General features: G+C 38.7%; 1 protein-coding gene across 4 annotated transcripts in view; it reads left to right on the plus strand.

Annotated features, from left to right (window-relative positions):
• Window positions 1-21979, plus strand: part of LOC141490499 (uncharacterized) — a 43612-nt gene that overhangs the window by 15549 nt on the left and 6084 nt on the right. The window contains exons 1-3 of one of the 4 annotated variants that reach the window (XM_074190477.1): window positions 4830-5118; window positions 14067-14193; window positions 21301-21396. The exons of 1 other annotated variant lie outside the window; for it this stretch is intronic. In XM_074190477.1, coding sequence (XP_074046578.1) covers window positions 4903-5118; window positions 14067-14193; window positions 21301-21396 — 439 coding nt within the window. In that variant the 5' untranslated portion in view covers window positions 4830-4902. Of the gene's footprint in view, window positions 1-4829; window positions 5119-13981; window positions 14194-20037; window positions 21397-21979 lie in introns of those variants that run through there. 2 more of the 4 variants (XM_074190479.1, XM_074190480.1) reach the window with 2 other exon arrangements.

A 21979-nucleotide genomic window follows, 5' to 3' on the forward strand; every position in this document is an offset into this window, starting at 1 on the left:
TCTAATCCTATATTGAATAGCAATCAAGTAAAATCAGATTTAAGGTAACACAAAATAGCTCTCTGGTAGCATAATTGAATATTGAAATCCTATTCCTCAAAATAAAAATAAAAGAGGTTCCTAACTTTAACATTATAGCTTAATAGATCCACATCTGTTTCATATTCTTTTCTACCTTTGTCTAATTATACCCATATTCTGAAAGAACGAGATACTTCAGGATTTGAATCTTAGACATGAGAAGTTCGAGTATTAATTTGACTCTTGCTTAGGCCATGGAATGACAACAAATTCAAAACAGCAAAATCTTTCCCACTTGCAGCTTATTACAGTAATTCAGATATCTTAGTATTAGTCTAATAATTAATGTATTCAGTATTACAATGGCAAATGTCCACTCTGTCTACTCTCATTAGAAAAATTTGCAATGAGAGTTAAAAGACAAAGTTTTAATATCAGCAAAGCTGGTCCTCAAGGCCTATGCCACTTTAAGTAATCTAACATATAAAACCAGGTGGACAGATTTCTTATATAGGAATATTATGAGTCCAACCTTAGTCTTAGCAATGTAACCTCCTCACTTTATTCCTAGGAATAGATATTTGCCAGCCTTAGATCTCAGATGTCATTCCCACTGATCTTCTGACTACTTGTGGGGTTTTTTTTAAGTTTATTTAGTATTTCATTTTTCCCTGGTTACATGTAAAAACAATTTTTAACATTCTTTTTAAAACTTTCAGCTCCAAATTCTCCCCCTTTATTCCTTCCCATCACCTTGACCCTTCCCCCCCCACACACACAATTCAATTTAGGCATTAATCTATGTTCATGCAAAATATTTCCATAATAGTCATGCTGTGAAAGAAAATATACACCACATAAAAATAAACTCTAACCCCAATTCTAAAATGTGGGGTTTTTTAATAAGTACTTTAATCTGTTTTCAGATACCATCAGTTCTTTCTTTGGTGAGGGATGGTATTTTTCATCTTAATTCCTTTAGAGTTAAAGTATAGCTGAAAATAGCTCAGTCATTCATAGCTACTCATTTTGCAATATTGCTGTTACTTTGTACGCAATACATTTCACTTTGTATCTGCTGATATAAGTCCGGGTTTTTATGAGAGCATCCTGCTCATCATTTCTTATAGAGTATTCCATCATAATTATCATCCACAATTTCTTCAGCCTTTCCGCAATTAAATCTCTTGCAAAATAAACCAAGTAGTGGTATTGTTAGGTCAAAGGGCATACATGGGTTGCTCTTCAGAGTGGTTGAATCAATCTACAACTACCAGCAGTGCATTAAGTGTTTCACTTTACCCATATCCCCTCCAACATTTGTCACCCTTTTTCTGCTCTATTAGCCAATCTAATAGGTATAAGATAGAACTTCAGAATTAATTTGCATTTCTCTAATAGAAGAGCAATTTTTCATTTATCTATGGACAGCTTTGATTACCTCATAAATTGTTATAATTTATCAACTGGGAAATAGCTCTTATTTTTCCAAATTTGATTCAGTTCCCTGAATGTTTAAGAAATGAGAAATTTATCAGAGAAAACTGCTTCAAAAAATGTTTTTACAGTTAATATTCTAACTTCTATCCTATTTCTCCCTGCTCTATTCTCTCCTTTCACCTGTCTCTCAAAAATGTTTTGCTTCTAACGCCCCCTCCTCCAAATCTACCCTCCCTTCATCCCTTCTCTTATTCCTCCCCCCTTCTTTCCCATAAAGATAGATTCTCTGCTCAATTTAGTGTTTATTTGGTTTTTTACCCAATTCTATCTCCCTCTTTACCTTTCTCCCAGTATATTCCTCTCACTTATTAATTTTATTTTTAAGATAATCAGTATACTCTCCATTTATATATACATACACATATATAGATATAGTATGTATGTCCTAATAATGAAAAAGCTCTTACTAGTTACCAATATTTTCTTCCCATCTAGGAATGTACAGCTTAACCTTTTTAAGTCCCTTATGATTTTTTCCTTTCCTGTTTAGTTTTTTTGTTTCTCTTGAGTTTTGTATTTGAAAATCGCATTTTCTATTCAGTTCTGAACTTTTCATCAGGAAAGTTTGAAAGCCCCCTATTTCATTGAATATCCATCTTTTCCCTTGGAAAAATTGGCTTAGTTTTGCTGAGTAGTTGATTCTTGGTTATATTCCAATGTTTTTTCCAGAAAATCATATTCAAAACCCTATGATCCTCTAGAAAACTGCTAAGTCTTGACTTTGAGTGTTATCCTGACTGTAGCTCCATAATACTTGAATTGTTTCTTTCTAGCAACTTAGACTATTTTCTTCACCTGGAAGCTCTGGAATTTAGCTATAATTGGCTGGGAGTATTCATTTTCGGGTGATAGTTTCTTTCCATTTCTATCTCACCCTCTAGTTATGGAATATCAGGGAAGTTTTCCTTCATAATTTCTTGAAAGGTGATGTCAAGGCTTTTTTTTAAATTGATATTTTATTTTTCCAAATACATGGTATGAAAATTTTTCAACATTCATCCATATTCATGTGCACATTTTTAAATTACAAAATTTCCTTCCACTCTCCCTTCCCAACCCACTCCCCTCAGCAGTGAACAGTCAGGTTAATATTGTACATACACATTTGTGTGAAAGATGTTTACAGATTAGTCATTTTCAATATGAGGAATTAGGGTTAAGGGAAAGAAATAGCTAAGATGTTTTTTTTTTAAAAAGTGAATGTAGTGTTCATCAGATTCTGAAGGGTTTTTTCCCTTTGTTTTGTTTTTTATTCCTCAGAATGGGGATAGCATTGTCCATAATTGCTCTCATAGCATTGACCTAGCTCTCTGAACTGCTGAGAGGAATTGCATCCATCAAGGTTGAGCATCTCACAATGATGTTAATGTGTAGAATGTTCTCTTTATTCTGCTCCTGTTGCTCAACATCAGATTCTGTTATTCCATGCTTCTCTAGAGTCCAACCATTTATGGTTTCTTAGAGAACAGTAGTATTTCATAATATTCATATACTGTTAACTTGTGCAACCATTCCCCAGTGGGCATCCCCACAAGTTCCAATTCTTTGCCACTACAAAAAGAGCTGCTATGAATATTCTGTAACATGTGGGACCTTTCCCATTTTTTATGATATCTTCTGAATATAGGCCTAGAATTGGAATTGTTGGGTCAAAGAGTATGAAGTTTTATTGCTCTTTGGACTAGACTTTTTTTTTGGCAAGGCAATGGGATCTAAGTGACTTGCCCAAGGTCACACAGCTAAAAAGTGTCTAAGGCTTGATTTGAACTCAGGTACTCCTGACTCCAACTGCCCCTAGGCTCTTTTTTTAAAATCATGGCTTTCCAGTCCAAAAATTTTTAAATTCTCTCCTGAATTTATTTTTCAGGTCATTTGTTTTTCCAATATTGCACCTAGTCTATTTTTTCATTCTTTTAGTTTTGTTTGTTTCCAGGTTTCTCATTAGCTTTTATTTGCTCAATTCTAATTTTTAAGGAACGGATTGCCTTCCTTTCCCATTTTGCCAATTTTTTTTAAAGAATTCTTTTCCTTATTGACTTTTTGTACCTCTTTTTACCATGTGACATGTCTGGGTTTTGCGATTATTTTTTTTTCAGTATTTTGTGAAACTTCTTTTTCTTAACCTTTTTTTTTGGAGAATTTTGATGTAGGCATATTGACTTTTGATTGTTTTGATCTCCCTTGTCACCATAGTAAACGACAGGTTCAGAGCAGAAGTCAGGGGTCCACTTCACACTGTCATTCCACACTGGACTGTCTTTGACGTGCCCACCTGCCTCCTCGACTCTCCCTGCCTTGTTTCTTCTTTTCCTGCCCCAAAACTCCTTCCAACTTTCCCACTGTCTCCTTCACCACCTGCCCAGTGCTGCCACCGCTGCCACGGCATCCTGGATCTGCCAGAGCTCTCTCTGCCTGGGGAGAAAGGACCAGTGGGAAGGTGAGAGAGGCCGAGGGCTAAGGGACTCAGGAGACCATCCCCCAACCTTCCTACAGCATTGTCACCTCTCCCCTTCCCCCATCCATGCCCCCCAGGACCCCCTACAGCGCCCCCAGGCTGTGCCCCTCCCCAAGCCTGGCTCTTCTCCACACCTGTCTGACATCCAATCTGGCAGCCAGAGTGTAGGATCCTTTTCTTAGAGGGGGGGATGGGATGGGGCAGGTGAAGGAAGCAAAGCTATTCCCCAAATTCTGGACCCTTTCCGCCCCGCTCTTTCAGCCAATCACGCTGAGCCTGACAAGTGGCGCCTGCATCACCCTCGGGCCGCCCTTGAGCTGGTTCTGTGCCCCTGAGGTGGAAAAGCTGGGCAGGCTGCCCCGTGGGACCGGGCACTGCCCCTGGCCAGGACTTGGCCAACACTAGTGTAGGGAAAAGGAAGGCTGAAGCCCCCCTGCGCCCGCCCCCTGCCCCTCCTCAGTATCCGCACGTCTCGATGTTGGGGCGCCACAAAATGCCTCCCGCACTCCGCCGGCCCTAGGCCCCCCAAGAGCCCAGGCCGCGCCGCCCGGAGGAGCCGAGAGCCAAGCAGCTCGGGGGGGCGGGGCCGAGCCCGGGCCGGGGCGGAGCCGGCGTCGCATTGGACGGGCCTCTGGGGGCGGGGAGGGGGCGGGGTCTTCATCCCATTGGGCACAGCGGAGGGAGGGCGGGGTCTGGGGCGGGCCTGTGGTCCCGGCCCGGCCTGGGATTGGGCAGGAAGGGGAGCCCGAGTGGCTCTGCCTTCCGGAAGGTCGGTCAGGCCCCCGCCCCCACCCCGGGCTCCCCCCGGCCGCGCCCCGTCCCTGGCTCCCTCAGAGATTCCAAGCCCTAGCTCGACCGGGGGCCCAGGAGCCCCCTCCCGAGCCAGGCCCGGAGCCCCCCCCACCTGCCCCGGCCCCACCAGGGGGATGAGGGCAGAGGACCAGTGGGGGGCCTCCCCTGCTGCCTGCCCCCCTGCCCTGAGCCCCCTAACCTCTGCAAACCTCCCAGGCCTCCTCCTGCTCGGGAGGACACAGGCACAGTCGCTCTCCTCCTGGCACCCCCCAGCAGAGGACAAGACTGGACCCAGCCGGGACCCGGGGCCAGAAGGGATGGCACCTGGGAGCCACAGACCCCCTCCCCAGGTGAGTTCTGCCCGCACTTAGGCTTAACCAACAGCAGCGATTGAGGCCCTTTTCCTGGGCCTAGAGGAGGCTCTGAAGGTGGCAGGACCTCACTTACAGACCGGTTCTCTAAAAATGGGCATGAAGCCGAACCAGCCTGCCCAGCTCTGTGCTTCTGTGTTTCAAACTGAGTCAGGGGCACCCTGGCATCTGAAGTACTAACCACTTCCAGCCCCCCCCATCGCTGTCCTCTTCCATTTTTTTTTATTTTTTTAGGTTTTTGCAAGGTAGTGGGGTTAAGTGACTTGCCCAAGGCCACATAGCTAGGCAATTATTAAGTGTCTGAGTCTGGATTTGAACTCAGGTACTCCTGACTCCAGGGCTGGTGCTCTATCCACTGTGCCACCTAGCCTCCCCCTTCCATTTATTTTTTAATAAATAAATTTCTCCTTACAATTGACTCAAAGGACAACCAAGTCACCCCTTGGCCTCTGTTCCATAGGGATCATTCCATAGGCTGTCTTTGTACCTGCCCGCCACCCACTCCTCCTCCACAAACTTCTCCCCCTCCTCTTTATGCTTGTGGCCAAGCTCTCCCTTGTGGCAGCTGAAGGTCCAGGAAACCCCTTCACACTGACAGGCCCAGGGCCCAGTTCCTAGCTCTTGCTGGATTTTTACTGAGATCATGATTGTTACCTCTGCTGTCTTTGCTTCAGCTCAAGCATAATGGTTTCTGCCAGGCCCCTTAACCTTTACTCTGTGTGCATCTGGTGAGGCCTCCAACACTGTCTTCTCTGAGCTTGTTGAACTCCCCAAAGACAAGATGTTTTCAGCCTAACACATCCAAAGTCCAGCCACCCTCCTAACCATATCCTTGCACCTGCCAACTACCAGAACCCCCCACCCAGCATATTTCTCTGCTTCAAATGTGTTTCTTGTAAACAACCTGCTGGAGGATTCTGGTATTTAATCCATTCTGGTATCAACTTCCATTTTAGGATTTAGTTCATTCCATTCACATTTATACTTATGATAATGGGTTTTTACTTTTTGATCTCCATCCTTCCATCTCTTATGCCTCTCATTCTTTTCCTCCTCACCAGTATTTTACTTCTGATCACCTCCTTCCCCAACATACCCTCCCTTTTATCAATCCCTTCTCCCTTCCTCTGAGGCAATTTTGATGGGAGTAAAGTTTAAGCTTTGCCTGCTACTCTCTCATCTCTTCTATTATAATAGCTCTTTCATGTGGGAAAATTTGCCCTGTTAATCTCTGCCCCCCCCCCTTCTCTTCCAGTGCCATTTTCTTTCTCATCTCTTTTTTTAGGGGAGGGAGGGTAATCGATCCCATAAAAGTCACTTTATATCCACCCTCTCTATCTACATATTCTCCTTTTATTTTCTCTTATACTAATAAAGGTAAGAGTTACAAATATTATCTTATCATATAGAAACAAATAATTTACCCATTTTTGAATTTATTTTTGTTTGTTTTTTACTTAAGATCCAATTTTTTTTCAGCTTTGGATGCTTGAAAGTCCTCTGTTTTCTTAAATGTCTATTTGCCCCCAAAAGATTATATTCTTTTACTGAGTAACTGATTCTTATATGACAGTCCAGTCTCTCTGCTTCCTTAAAATGGAAGCCGTCAAAGCTGTGTCATCCTAACTAGCCCTATGATCATTGAATTTTCTTTCTGAGTGCTTTGCAATGCTTTCTTCTTGATCTGTGAGACCTGGAATTTGGCCATGATGGCCCTGGGAGTTTTCATTTTGAGATGTCTTTCAGGTGGTGATCAATAGATTCTTGCAGTTTCTATTTTGCCCTTTGGTTCTAATATAATAGGGCAGTTTTATTTGATGATTTCTTGAAAAATGTTGTCCAGGTTTTTTTTAATTCATTTCTGATAGATTTCAGATAGTTCAGTAATTCTTTTATTATCTTAACTGGAGCTATTTTTTAATGGAAATTTTATTTTATTTTTCCAACTACAGGCAATGGTAGTTTTTCAACATTCATCCATTTGGAAATTTATGAGTTCCATGTCTTTTCCACTATCCTCCCTTCCCTCTCCCCTCCCCATGACCTTGAGCAGACCAGTAAAAGTTATACATGTACATATGTGTTTAATATATTTATGTCTTAGTTATCCTGTGAAAGAGGAATTAAAACTAAGGGAAAAGAAAAAAAAAGGAGAAAAAAAAAAGGAAAAACTTAAAGAGAAGTTTAAAAAAGTGAACTTAGTATACATTCAGATTCCATGTTCTTTTCCCTGAATATGGATGGCATTGTCCATAATAGGTTTCTCAGGCTTGTCCTTGGTCTCTCAACAGCTGAGAGGAGGTACATTCATCATGGCTGATCATTTCATAAGGTTGTTAATGTGTTTAAGGTTCTGGTTCTGCCCATTTCACTCTGCATTAATTCATGCAAGTCCTCCAGGCTTTTCTGAAATCTCATCCATTGATTTTTTTATAGGACAATAGTGTTCCATCACATACATAAACCACAATTTGTTCAGTCATCTCCCAGATTGATGGACATCCCCTCAATTTCCAATTCTTTGCCACTACAAAAAGCGTTGCTATAAATATTTTCCCCATTTGTTTATGATTTCTTCCAGATATAGGACTAGTATTGGTATTGCTAGGTCAAAGGATATGATCTGTTTTATTGCTCTTTGGTCATAGTTCCAGATTGGCTGGATCAGTTCACAGCTGCAACAGTATTGCATTAATGTCCCAATTTTCCTATATCTTCTCCAATACTGATCATTTCTTTTCTTTTTTTTTTTGGTCAACTTAGCCAATCCAATAGGCATGAAGTGGTACCTACCTCCTAGTTGTTTTAATTTGGATTTCTCTATCATAATGATTTGGAGCATTCTTTCATATGACTATATAGAGCTTTAATTTCTTCATCTGAAATCTGTGAGTCTATTTTCTAGGTCAGTTGTTTTTCCAGTGAGAAATTTCACATTTCCTCCTTTTGATTTTTTTATTTTGTTTTACCATATTTTGATATCTCATAAAGAAATTAGCTTCCACTTGCTCAACTCTAAATTTTAAGGATTTATTTTCTTCACTGTGCTTTTGTACTTTTTGCATTTGGCCAATTCTATTTTTAAGGAGTTATTTTCCTCAGTCAATTTTTTAAATGACTTTTCCCATACAATTGACTGTTTTTTCATGATTCTCTTGAATTATTCCCATTTCCCTCTCCCAGATTTTTCATCTACTTCCCTAATTTGCTTTTAAAATTGCTTTGGAAACTCCCCCAGGAATTCTTTTGGGGACTGAGGCAAAGTATATTTTTCTTTAAAGTTTCACATGTAGCCATTTTGACACTATTGATTTCTTCTAAGTTTTTGCCTTTTTCCTCCATAGTAACTTTCTAAAGTCAATTTCTTTTTTGTTTCATTACTCATTTTTTATGCCTTTTTTGTGACTTGGTGTTTTTATGAGAAAATTGGTCTCTGCACTGTCCCTTACTCTTTGTGCTGGAGTTCAGGGTCTGTCTTCTGTTTTATACTGGGGTTCAAGGTTTAGTTGCTTGTTTTCACCCCTTCCTTGGGGTCACCCTGTGGCTGTTGGCTTTCCCTTCTAATTTTTAATAGCTCTTATACTTATTTTAAATTTATTTTTCCAAATTTTTTAAAGTACATATTCATTTTCTTAAACTTCTCTCTGGTTACATTCTTTTTAAATGTTATTTTATTTTATTTTTTCCAATTACTTGCAAATATAGTTTTCATTAGTGATTGTTTTGTAAGCTTTTGAGTTCCACATCTTTCTACCACCCTCCCTTCCTTTCCCCATTACTCATGACAGTGAGTAATCTGATATAGATTATACATGTTTAATCATATTTTACATATTAGTCATGTTTTAAAAGAAGAATCAGAACATGTGAAATGCAGAAAAAACATAAAACACATTTTTAAAAAATGAAAATCGTATGCTTTGCTATGTATTAAGAATCCATAGCTTTTTCTCAGCATGAGAATGGCATTTTACATCACAAGTCTTTTAGAATTGTCCTTCATCACCAAACAGTTGAGAAGAATTAAATCTATCAGAGCTGATCATCACACAGTTTTGTTCTTAATGTGTACAATGACCTCCTGGTTCTGCTCACTTTACTCAGCATCAGTTCATGCAAGCCTTTCAAGGCTTTTTTTGAAACTTTTCCCATTTGTGATTTCTTACAGAACAGTGGTACCACATCATATCCATATCTATGGCTTGTTCAGCCATTGCCCAATTGATTCAGTTTCTAATTCTTTGCCACTACAAAAAGAACTGCTATAGATATTATTAGACATATGGGTCTTTTTCCTTATAGTCCTAGCAATAGTATACCAAAGGGTATGCACAGTTTGATAGCCATTTGGTCACAGTTCCAAATTGCTCTCCAGAATGGTTAGATGATTTCAAACTCCACTTTCAGTGCTTTAGTATCCCAGTTTTCCTACCTCCCTTACAACATTGATCATTTTTCCTTTTTTCATTTTAACCAATCTGATAATTATGAGGTGGTACCCCAAGATTGTTTTAATTTGCATTTCTCTATATGACTTGGAGAGTTTTTCCCTAAAGACTACAGATAGCTTTAATACATATTTTTGAAATGAAACACTATCAGAAACACTGTCAAAATTATTTCCCGGCTTTCTGCATTCCTTCGAATCTTGGTTGCATTAGTTTTATTTGTGCAAAAATCCATTTAATTGAATGTAATCAAAATGATCCATTTTGCATTTTATAATGTTCTCTGTCCCTTACTTGGTCATAAACTCCTCCCCTCCCCATAGATCTGACAGATAAACTATTTCTTGTTCTCCTAATTGGGTATAATATCACTCTTTATGTCTAAATCATATACCCATTTCGACCTTATTTTGAGATAGGATGTTTTTCTGTATTCCTATTGTACGATAAAAATTGCTTTAGCAGAATCCCAGAAATTTCAGTATGTTGTTTCATTATTATTTTCTTTTACAGAGCTGCCTTGTCTGGGATTTGCTCTTTGACATAGTCATTATTTAATTTGTCATTGTTTGGGGTTTTGTTTTTTTCTTTGTGTCCTACAAATTAATGTCTCTTCTTATTTCATTATGGAAAGAAAAGATGAATTGATTATTTCTGCTTTAAAAATGTGTTTATAATGTTTCTGTGCCTTGGTGGTTCATTTTCATAGAAGTTCCATGTGATGCGAAAAAAATATGCATATGCCTGAGTTGTCCCATTTAGAAGATGCTGTAAGGTTTTGAACTTTAGTTTCTTCCAAAATTCTACATTACTTCCTCCTCCTTTTCCTCTCAGTTCCAGATTATATTCCCCTTCCTCTCTTCTTCTTCAACTAGTCCTGTTCCTTCATTTTTAATTTCTTCCATTTTGGGGCCCCTTTCCAACAAAGAGTTTCTCTCCTCTTCATCATTCATCTTTTTTTCTAGGTTTTTTGCAAGGCAAATGGGGTTAAGTGGCTTGCCCAAGGCCACACAACTAGGTAATTATTAAGTGTCTGAGACTGGATTTGAACCCAGGTACTCCTGACTCCAAGGCCAGTGCTTTATCCACTGTGCCACCTAGCCACCCCCATTTATCTTCTCTTTCTGTCTTGCTGACATTCTTCTGTTATGATCCACAGCCCCTCTAATCATCTTGCCTCTCTCTTTTCTCTGTAGTCTTCATATAACCAACTCCATTCTAAGCTCTGCCCTCCCAGTACTTACTGTGCCTCTGACATGCACGGTTATCCCCATAAAGGTTCCTTTTCCTTGGCTCCTTGTTTTCAGCATCATGGCTGTTATTACAGAGGTCAGAGAGGACAGTGTTCCATGGCAGGGAACATCCCCTCCTGATTTAGACCTTTTAGGCAGGGAACTCAGGCCCACAAAAATGAAATGACTTAGCCTAGGTCAAACATTTCTTTAAAGCCAGGATTGGAACACACAAAGATTTACACACATCCACATACATGTATGTGAATGTACAAATTTATGTCAGTTAAAAATAATTTAAATGGAAAGAGCATTGTCTAAATCCAATGTGTTTCAGCTACAGATGTCTTGTTCCTCACCCAGCATGGTTCATATTCCAACTCTTTACCTTTTGACTGTCTGGGATTTCCCCTCCTCAGGAAGCTCTAAAGATTCCTTGTCTTTTCCAAGATCAATTATAAACTCCCCTGATTGACTTTCAAAGCCCTTCCCAATATGGCACCATCCTACTTTCCAATTTCAGTTTGACTCCCCTGCCTGAACTATAGAATACAGGGGCACTGACAGTTGCTCACCCTAGCATTCCCCTACCTGAAATATTCTCTCTTCTCTTTGCTTTCTCATTTCTCTGACTTTTTCCTTCAAGATAAAATATCAGTACCACTTTCTTCTAGAAAGGATCTTTTTCCTGGCCTCCCTCCTCCTCCTCCTTCATCCCTCCCCTAGTGCCTTTCCTTGGAAATTCTCCAGTCTTCAGAGGGTTAAGGCCAATATGCTTGGTTATAGAGCTGAGGCACAGGAATCATTTTGATTTTTGGGGAGGTTTGACAATGAGGGACTTGAGCAGATAAAGGACAAAAATAGTTAATTGTAAAAAGGGTCAATAAATAAATGATTGAGGATCAATTCAATCTTCTCACAGGATAGATAGCCCTGGCCTACATCCTGAGCTCCACTGCTCTCTTGAACAATTCTTCCATTTCCTCTTCCTTTCTAATGGGCTAGGGATAGTCTTTCATTATTCTGACTTTTTGCAGGACTTTTTATTTCTGAATTGAATTCTTAAAATCTAACCATATCCCTCCTGGAATTTACAGCCTTGGGTTTGTTTGTTTTTTTTCTGAAGATGATTTCTGAATTCTTTCAGGCAGAATTTCATTTTCTAGGTGCAAAAGTTCTGACCAGTTCTCTTTATTTCCTTAATGATTGTGTCCTTTTTATTCACTTATATTCTTCTGGGAGGTCTATAATCCTTAAGTTATCTGTGACATCCTACCCTTGAGTTCAGTATGTTTTATTTCAGTGGCAGGCAGATTTTCTTTTAAAGTTCTTTTTTTGCTTCTCTTCTAGCTTGTCCTTCACTTTTTTTGTATTGTCATTCCCAATCTACTCTCCTTTTTGTTTTCTTGAGGGATGCTAGCCAGGACAAATTCAAGGTTTTTTATTCCTTAGCCTCCAGTCATTGTCAATTTACAGAAGAAGACACCACATAAAAGAAGGGAAAAGGGATTTGGGTGAGGAGAAGGTCTCAATCCAGGGGCTTGGTGGAGAAGTCAGTTAGAGAAGACTGAGCTTTCTCCTTTAAAGGAGATTTGGAGTTCATAACCCCACCCCATGGTAATGCAGGGTGACTGGGGGAGACACTGGAGAAGGAAAGTTTCAGATGAGTAGGAGTGAGGGAATCAATTAAAGGTCAATTAACTTCCAATAAATAGACTGCCTTCCTCTAATGAAAACCCATACTATGAATACTGTACAGGGAAGAAGAATAACTTAAGGGATGCTAGAGAAAAGATATGATTTCAAAATTCTTGGGAATCTCAAAAAGTATGAGATGTAAGGACAGTCATGTAAACCATTTCCCTATTAATAATTTTGTAAAAGAAAATTCAAATAAAACAAAAACAATGAAAGAAATAAAGTAAAAAATAGAGAATTTATTTCTCACAAAGAAAAATAACATATTGTAGTGGGCATTCAAACAATATCACTTCTTCCTCTGAATGCTTCATCAGTAGTCCTTTGGATTAGTCTTTTTTTTCATTGTATTGTTGAGTATAACTAGACCAATCCCTGTTCTTTATCATACAATATTGCTCTTATAGTATTCTCCTGGTTCTGGTTAGTTTGCTTTGCTTCAGTTCATGCAAGTTTTTCCAGATTTTCCAATCAGAATTTTTAATGAAGAAATATAATAATGAACAATAAAATGGTAATTTTATGCTTGGATTCAAGAATGGTTCCCAAATATCAGAATCTGTGATAAAGTGAATCATATCTTTATGATGAAAATGGATAAAAATGAAATGGAACATTATCAAGTTCTAAGACACAGCACATGTTGGATATGTAGTAGGTGGGGAAATAGAGATGACCCTCCCAAGTATCAGGGTATTTTAGATCTGGCCAACCTCTTCTGGAGATGGCCCATCTGTAGTAAGTCTCCTAAATCATTCTCTTGACTCTTGTTCTCCCAATATTCTGTTTGGGTATGTTTAGAGCATTTACTTCTCACCAAGAAACTAGCAACATTTTCCTGATGAATTAGGTCATACAAAATCCAAGGTAATTAAATATTGCTTTTTCAATTAATGAAGCAACCCTTGCTTCTTCATCATCATTACTCTGTTGTTGTTGGGGTTTTTTGCAATGATATAATTAAAGTATATGTGCCATAGACAAATCATAAAGCAAAGGTATAAGCTGTTATGGCTTTGAGATATCCTGAGAATGACCTGAAGCCACAATGTAACAGCAGATAAGTCTTCTTCATTTGCCTAGGAACCCTCTCCTATCACCCAGTGCAATCCAGTTTCTACATAATTATATCTCTTGAGAATCCACTTCATGGTTTCATCCAGATAAGAACTCATTTCAACCATTTGTAAAGCAAAGTAGACCTTTTCTGTAACTTTGGTCTCTTTTAAGTGATCACTTAAATCAGATGTGATGAGTAAGAAGTTTCACCTTCTCCCTTTCTCTCCCCACACATCCACCTATTTCACAGATAGAACACATACTTTCTCCGGGATTCCATAAGAAGACATTTCTCAGCTTTTTTTTCCAAATGATCCTTAAGCAATTCATGATAATGTTTCAGTTGTTGACTGTCATAGTCATAAAGGATGTGACCTTTGTGCAAATCTCTTCTCTGTGTTTCAGTTTCCTCCCGTTGATTTATGATGGTTAGACTAGAGGAATCCAAAAGCATCCTTCAGCTCTACCTCCTATATTTTTGATAATTTAGGACTTGGTGACATTCAAGGATGTGGCTGTGAATTTCACCCAGCAGGAATGGGGCCTCTTGGACCATCCTCAGAAGGAGTTGTACAGAGAGGTCATGCTGGAGAATGCTCAGAACCTGCTCTCTGTGGGTAAGGACTCTTCCCCTGATAACACTGAGGCTCTATCCCCTAAGGTGCAGGATTTGTAGCATTTACCAGTTATTAGGAAGAGAAAAATGCTGGTCACCTATATCTAAGAGACAGAGTCCTCCTGTTGTCCAGTTTTCCTGTCAAAGGCTTTTCATTGTGTGATCAGAACATGAACTTTTCCTTTGTTGTTTCTGAACGTATTGTGATTTTAGTGAGGTTCAGATTCGTTCCTGTAAATGACACTCTCACACAGTTGAAAATGAATGTATTTTAATAATGCAAGGAATAGATTGCTTACAATAATATTCTATATAGCAAATAATATATAGATATATAAGAGAAAGGATTATTAATACTATAACAAAAGTAGAAGAGAAAGATAAAGAAAACATCACCAATTCAGGGGAGCACCAACTCTTAATCAGTTTGGCTGGATAATTCTGGTTCGACAGCCATGAGTCCCAAGTGGGAGAGTCAAAGGCAGAATGTCTTCTCCATTGGTAGGATTCCCTTTCTTCTGCTTCTTCTTCTTCTTCATCTTCATCTTCATAATGAATGATTGGAGTCTCAGGATATTTATTAGGGGAGAACAAAGGTTTGTTGCCAAATTCAATTGGAAAGGATCCCAGAGTTCTTATCATGAATGTAGGAAGTCAGTAAATGTTATGATGTTAGGAAGATGTCATATGGGGCCACAAGACACAACATAATTAAGATCAGTACTGTTTATGTTCCAAGGAATGACTAGTTCCTGGGACTCTAAGAACACAGTCAAATCACATAGAACATGTTCCAGGGGGGAAGGACACGTTCTCATACAGGCTTGAGTGAACTTACTCATATAAGAATTTCATTTTCTTATACATTTGGCCTTAAGGTCATGAGAAATGTATGAGGATGGGTCTATGGGAGTAAACTGATTATAACAATTACAAATGCATAATAATAGGAAGAAAATCATTAACAATAATATAGGAATAGCTAACCTGTTAAAATATTTAGTATAAAGAAGTATAGGGGAAAGGTAACAATTTGGGTACCCAAGTCAAATTCTTAACAACATCTATATCAGGGGAAAAGTAAAAATTGTCACCCTGCCAGAGCAAATTCTTAAAAACATCTGTATCAGGGGAAAAGTAAAAATCATCACCCCAACAATGGAGATATGTACTTCATCCACTTGGTCAGAGTAAAAATCATCACCATGCCAGTGTAGGAAAGAGATGTTAGCAAGACATCCAGAAAAAGGGGGTTTCTGTGAGACAGAGGCTAAATCAGTACTATTATTAGAGGTTAAACAAATGTATTAGGAAGATACTTCATATAACACTGAAAAGTTATAAAGAGGATATACAGTTAAGTCACATAGGTTAGAGTAGTGTGAGAGAAGGCAGGGCTCCATCTACCAAGTCATCATCCTGCACACAATACCTTGGTTAGTGAAAGTACAGTCCTGTAAAGTATGAGTTACATTGTCTTGATACATGTGGCAAAGCAAAATAATCATGCAACACAAAAGGAACCACATAAAATTGACACATAATTTTCCATATACAGGCTTGATACTACAGTCCCACTACACCAAAGGGGAAGTACATTGAGCTCATTCAGGTTTGGTTTGTTTCCAGTATTTAACCATTCTAGGGGGTACACTGTCCCAAATGTGAGTATCTCCCTCTTGTAAAATCTTTGGACATTTTCCTTTTGTATTAAAGTGTACATATTTTGTAAAGAACATTTGGTCCATTTAAACAGGGCACTTATCTGGGTATCCATCTGTATATTAGCTAGAATGCTATCATTAAAAACTCATAAGAATTGGCCTTGGTATTTTAGAGTACATTGGTGTGGCAGGATCGTTGTGGGCAACCAATTAGCATTAATTGTTAAAGCTTGAGATACATCTTGTCCAGTACTGCACAGTCTGATGGCCAAGGTCTCAAGATCTATAGAATTTATTATACCCAAACTGTTCCGGCTCCACCAAGTAGAGTATCATACCAGACTCTTTTAGATCTAGTACAGGGCAATAAAGGTGGGAAGAACACATTATAATAAAGTACAATTTTATGTTGAGCAATAGATACATTTACACAAGATTTAGGAACTCGTACTACTGAAGGAGGATGCTGATTAGGTGGAATCTCTGGTAACAATGATATATATTGTATCCATGCAGTCTCTTTACCTGATATATATTGTATCCATGCAGTCTCTGGTAACAATGATATATATTGTATCCATGTAGTTCGATTTAACTATAGTGGAAGCATTAGAGCAGACTAAATACTGGTATCTATTTTCAGTAGTAACATTTATTATAGGTAGAGTTATCTATATTCCACTGTGTACAATTCTTAATTAGTTCTTGTTTCATTGTTGATGGACTACTTTCAATTAATCTGTTACACCGTGAGGCCGGGGATGCAAAGGGAAGAGTATAATACAACATGAAATGTTAACTAACGAAGAGATAGTAAAACTTAAGTTCACAGAAGAAGGCCCTTTCAGGATATAGGAGGAAGGAGTCTCATAAAGTAGCATTAGTGATAGTTCAATTAGCAATGTTACAAAAGGTGAGTGCAGGGCAGGTGTAATTTCCCTGTTGTGAAGAAACAATAGACAACCACCACTTAATTGGATCTTGTTCCTGGAGAATCTCAACTGGGCTCCTGGAGTCCAAGTCTGTACTGCAGCGTAAAACCAGAAGCCTATAAAGCACTTAATTGCGAATAAACATTTGGGTTAGTGGAACATGATGCCAAGTGTCATCTCCTGAATAACAAACAATAGCTGTATTATTATTCCCTTGGGCTATTAATTCAGCTGGCCTAGGAGTGTCTGTAGGGTGTCCTTTTATCCATACTTTGATTCCTGGGATTATCGTCTCAGATACCCATTACATTTCATCTGAGCTACCAAATCCTTGATCCCCTCTAGTAGTCTTATCAGGGGATTGGGTTTTTTCTGTCCATTGTCCAATGAGGTATGGTAATATAACCATCTGACATATCCTCTCTCCGGTCTTACAGGAGTAGGTTTCAGACATATGGGAATTATGCAAACAAACTTTAATTTCTCCTCTATAATCATTATCTATTACTCCTCCCAGTACATGTACCTGTGCCTTATTGGCCAAGCTGGATCTAGAGAATAGCTGACCATAATATCCAGTAGGTAGTTTGACCCCAATGCCAGTATTACAGGATAATTGGCCTTGAGGTTTTATTTCCATAGCATGTACTACATATAAATCATAGCCTGCAGACCCAACTGAGGCCCTCCAAGGTTCCCTAGCATTATCATGAAATCTCTACCATTGTATGGTAGGAGTGTTAGATACTTTCCTCATTTGTAAGTTAGCAGTCATCATTCTGGACAATGGAGTACCTTCTCCATCAGCCAATGGTCTATTATTCAATTGCTCCAAAGCTTCAAATAGATTTTCCTTCCATTTGTTTAGGTTATTATCCCCCAATTTCTTTAATCTTTCTTTTAACAGGCCATTCATCCTTTCAATGGGGCCTGCCGCCTGTGGATAGTAAGGGATATGATATATCCATTCAATATTATTATATTCACAATAAGCATTAATTTCCTTTTCCTTCAAAATGAGTTCCATTGTCACTCTGGATTTGTATAGGGGTTCCATAGTATAAGGAGATGATATCTAAAGTCCTACAAGTATTCTTTTGAGTTGCTTGTCTGTATGGGCAAGCAATTAGTATTCCTGAATAAGTGTCTACACAAATATAAGCATATTGGCACCCTTGATTTAGAGGTAATGGGCCTATATAATCAAACTGCCAGATTTGGGCAAGCAAAGTACCTCTAGCCAATTCTCCAGTTACAGTTCGAGGTATGGAGCACTGACTGAAGAGCTGGTATTGGGGGCACTCCTGAGTTATCTGTTTAAAAATATCTAAGAGAATATTATTTCCTCTAGCCAGTGTCCACCTGTAAGATGCAAGAGTGCCAAGATGGCCCGCAGTGATGTGAATCCATTTTCCTAGCATCAAATCATCCCTATTCTCCAGGGGCATCATTTGCAGGCATTTTCCTTCTACTTTTGAAAGTTCATTGGCTCGAGTATTATACTCACATTCCACCAAATTAGCTTTCACATGGGCATCTACATGAAACACAGACACATTAGTATACTGGACCCAAATACATTTATCTTTCCACATTTTCATAAGCCCAAACTTGTTTCCCATAAAAATCTCAATTTTTTTGCATGCCACGTGATCATCTAAGTGGTTACGCCATTTGCCATTACCCAGGTGTCTGTAAAAAATATGACATTGTCTCCCTTTCTCTTTTTTCAATACTTGACATACAGCCATCAGTTTTGTCCACTGACTGCTTTCCTGTTCTTTCTAAAATATTATTTGTTACAGCCTTCCAATACCTAATTTGTCCTAAATATCTAGCAGAGCCATCCAGTAAACCAAGTGTTTTTCTTTTATTCAGGACTCAAGGCATCATATCCTTGATTCCATTTGACTGGTGAAACTGCCTTCTGAGGGGGAGTGGTCAGTGGAGACTGCACTGAGGTTAATTCAGATACTTTCTCAGGCAGGGGAGAGACACCAGATTCTCCTGGCTTAGTTCTGTTCTGTATGTACCATTTCCATTTAATTATACTGGACTTCTGTGCATGTCCTATTTTATGAGAGATCAGAATCTCCATTTATCCAGCTCATAATAGTTATTTGGGGCCTTAACAGAACTTCATGATTTAAAGGGAGCTGTTCAGTTTCTACTAATGCCCAATATGCAGCTAACAATTGTTCAAAAGGAGTATAGTTCTCTCTCACAGGTAGCAGTCTAGTATTAATTTTTTTTAATTGCACCAATCACTTTTAAAAACATATCTCAATTTAGTACAAATATGGGTTGCCCAATCCCAGAAGAAATTCCATAACTTATTAGTTGATTCATAGCTTTCTATGTTCTTTCCTACTTTACATTAATTTTAAAATCAATTTTCAAAACTTCCAAAACCAGTATCTTATTTATACAACGTCAAACTTGCTCATACCTTTATTCTACATGCTTTAGCTTCCATAAATTAAAAAGAACCCAACCTTCTCTATGCCTCTTCATTTTCTTTGCACCCCCTTTCATTATTCTCTTCACAGGTGCTTAAATCCAGCATTCAGACTGCACAACTTGCATTTTCTCTTAACATACTACTTAAGCATATTACAGCCTTTATTCACCCCTCCTTTCTTCTTCTTTTATTTTAACACATACTGTTCATGACCAGATCCAATGATTTATTTAAAACCTTACTTTTGCAGCTAAATAGGCATAGTTCTATTTACAAGTTCTTGGGCAAGATTTTTCAATGTCCTTAATTCCATTGTATACTTAGAATTTTACAGATTGTAATGGTCTTTGTACTTTTGCAAGAATAATTTCTCATCAGATAAATTGAGAGTTATCCCCCTTAAAATGTACTAATATGTACTCTGGGAGAAAGGGTACAATCATCACTGAGTACTCCTTTTTTGGGGTAATTGACCTACCTTCATCATTATTTTAACTTGTTTTACCTAAATTTCTTTTTCCTCCCAAGCCTGTAATTTTAACAGACATTCCATTTCTAAATATACTAGGATTGCCATCCATCAAAGAGGTCTTGCCCCAATTTCAAAACAAAACAAAGAAGCAAACAAACTTTAGTAACCGTTGTATATACATTTTTCCAATTTATAATTAATTAATCTTATGAGAGACCGATAGTTCCTCGGTCTGATCTCCCTTACTGGGGTTTGTTCCTTATCTACTATTCTCCTTTAAAATGTTCTAATGAGGGATACAAGGAGGGAGGGGGAGGAAGGGGGGGGTGGAGCAGTAGGCTCCACATTCAAGGTAGAAACTTTTCCTTTATCTCCCACTTTCTTATCCAAAGCTTTCTGCAAATACCATTCCTCTCCTTTCCCTTTTCTATGGTAATTTTACTTAAGCACTCAGGAAGTTGGGGAGGCTTTTCAACCCTAACATGGCTTCCCCAATCTTCACACCAGCCAGTATTTTGAGCCCAGACCTTTTGCTAAAGTAGAAAAGGGAGGGTCTTCCCATCCCCGTACTTCAACAGGGACGGGGATATCTGCTGTTTTCTTAAATAGAGGCATTTACACAACGAATCCTGTTCATGATGCCAATTGAATGTATTGTGATTTTAGTGAGGTTCAGATTCGTTCCTGTAAATGACACTCTCACACAGTTGAAAATGAATGTATTTTAATAATGCAAGGAATAGATTGCTTACAATAATATTCTATATAGCAAATAATATATAGATATATAAGAGAAAGGATTATTAATACTATAACAAAAGTAGAAGAGAAAGATAAAGAAAACATCACCAATTCAGGGGAGCACCAACTCTTAATCAGTTTGGCTGGATAATTCTGGTTCGACAGCCATGAGTCCCAAGTGGGAGAGTCAAAGGCAGAATGTCTTCTCCATGGGTAGGATTCCCTTTCTTCTGCTTCTCCTTCTTCTTCATCTTCATCTTCATAATGAATGATTGGAGTCTCAGGATATTTATTAGGGGAGAACAAAGGTTTGTTGCCAAATTCAATTGGAAAGGATCCCAGAGTTCTTATCATGAACATAGGAAGTCAGTAAATGTTATGATGTTAGGAAGATGTCATATGGGGCCACAAGACACAACATAATTAAGATCAGTACTGTTTATGTTCCAAGGAATGACTAGTTCCTGGGACTCTAAGAACGCAGTCAAATCACATAGAACATGTTCCAGCAGGGGAAGGACACATTCTCATACAGGCTTGAGTGAACTTACTCATATAAGAATTTCATTTTCTTATACACTGAAGTTCTAAGTAGCTTCAGGTTAAAGATCAAATCATTGTCCATGTTTCTCAGATGTAGAACAAACCTCAGATGTCATTTATTCTAACCTCTACATACTTCCATTATCATCCCTGATAGGGAGTTCAGATACATGTGTTGGAACATAATGAAGTGATCCTGGGAACGGAGCAGCTCTGGATCCATAACCCTTTTCCTAAAGAGAACTAAGTTACAGATTTTTCTCCAAGCTCTTCCTAACTGATTTTTCCTAATCAGGGCTTCCTGTTCGCAAAGAAGATGTCATCTCTTATCTTGAGCAAAGGGAAGTACCCTGGATGCTGGAGCAAGAAGGGTTGAGGAACTGTGGTTCAGGTGAGTGATGTGAAGGCAGATGTGAGAAAGCTGGGATTATAAGTGGTTTGTATGTGTTAGATCTGGGGACAGGAGAACCTGCCTTGGATTTCTTTTTTTTTTCAGATTTTTAAATAGTGATTTCCTGGGCAAGTTCCTGAACCAGTGAATAGCCTCATTTTCCTCATCTGTAAAATGAAGGGATTTAACTCCAAGGCCTTTGAGCTCCCTTCAGTGATCAATCTATGATCCCCTAAGAAGTCATTGTTTGGAATTTGGGGGCAAGGAAGTTTGCAGAAATTTTAAAAAAGAGATTAGGTTATCTATGAGTTCTATCTAAGAACTATAAGCTCTTTCTTAGACCTTCTTCAAGTCACCAAATATTGAGAGCCTACTACATTCCAGGCCCTAAGCCTTGGGGACATAGAGAGAGGCAAAGGACCTTCCCCTGCTCTCACAGAGTTCATAGTCTAGAGGGGCAGACCACATACCAATAACTATGTACCATAGACAGGATAAAATGGACCTAGTCAAGAGAGGAAGGCCCTATAGTGACAGGCCTAGCAAAGGCTTAGTGTGGAAGATGCCTGAAGCTGGGGCTTCA

This window comes from Macrotis lagotis, chromosome 6 (genome assembly GCF_037893015.1).
Source record: "Macrotis lagotis isolate mMagLag1 chromosome 6, bilby.v1.9.chrom.fasta, whole genome shotgun sequence".
NCBI lineage: Eukaryota > Metazoa > Chordata > Mammalia > Peramelemorphia > Peramelidae > Macrotis > Macrotis lagotis.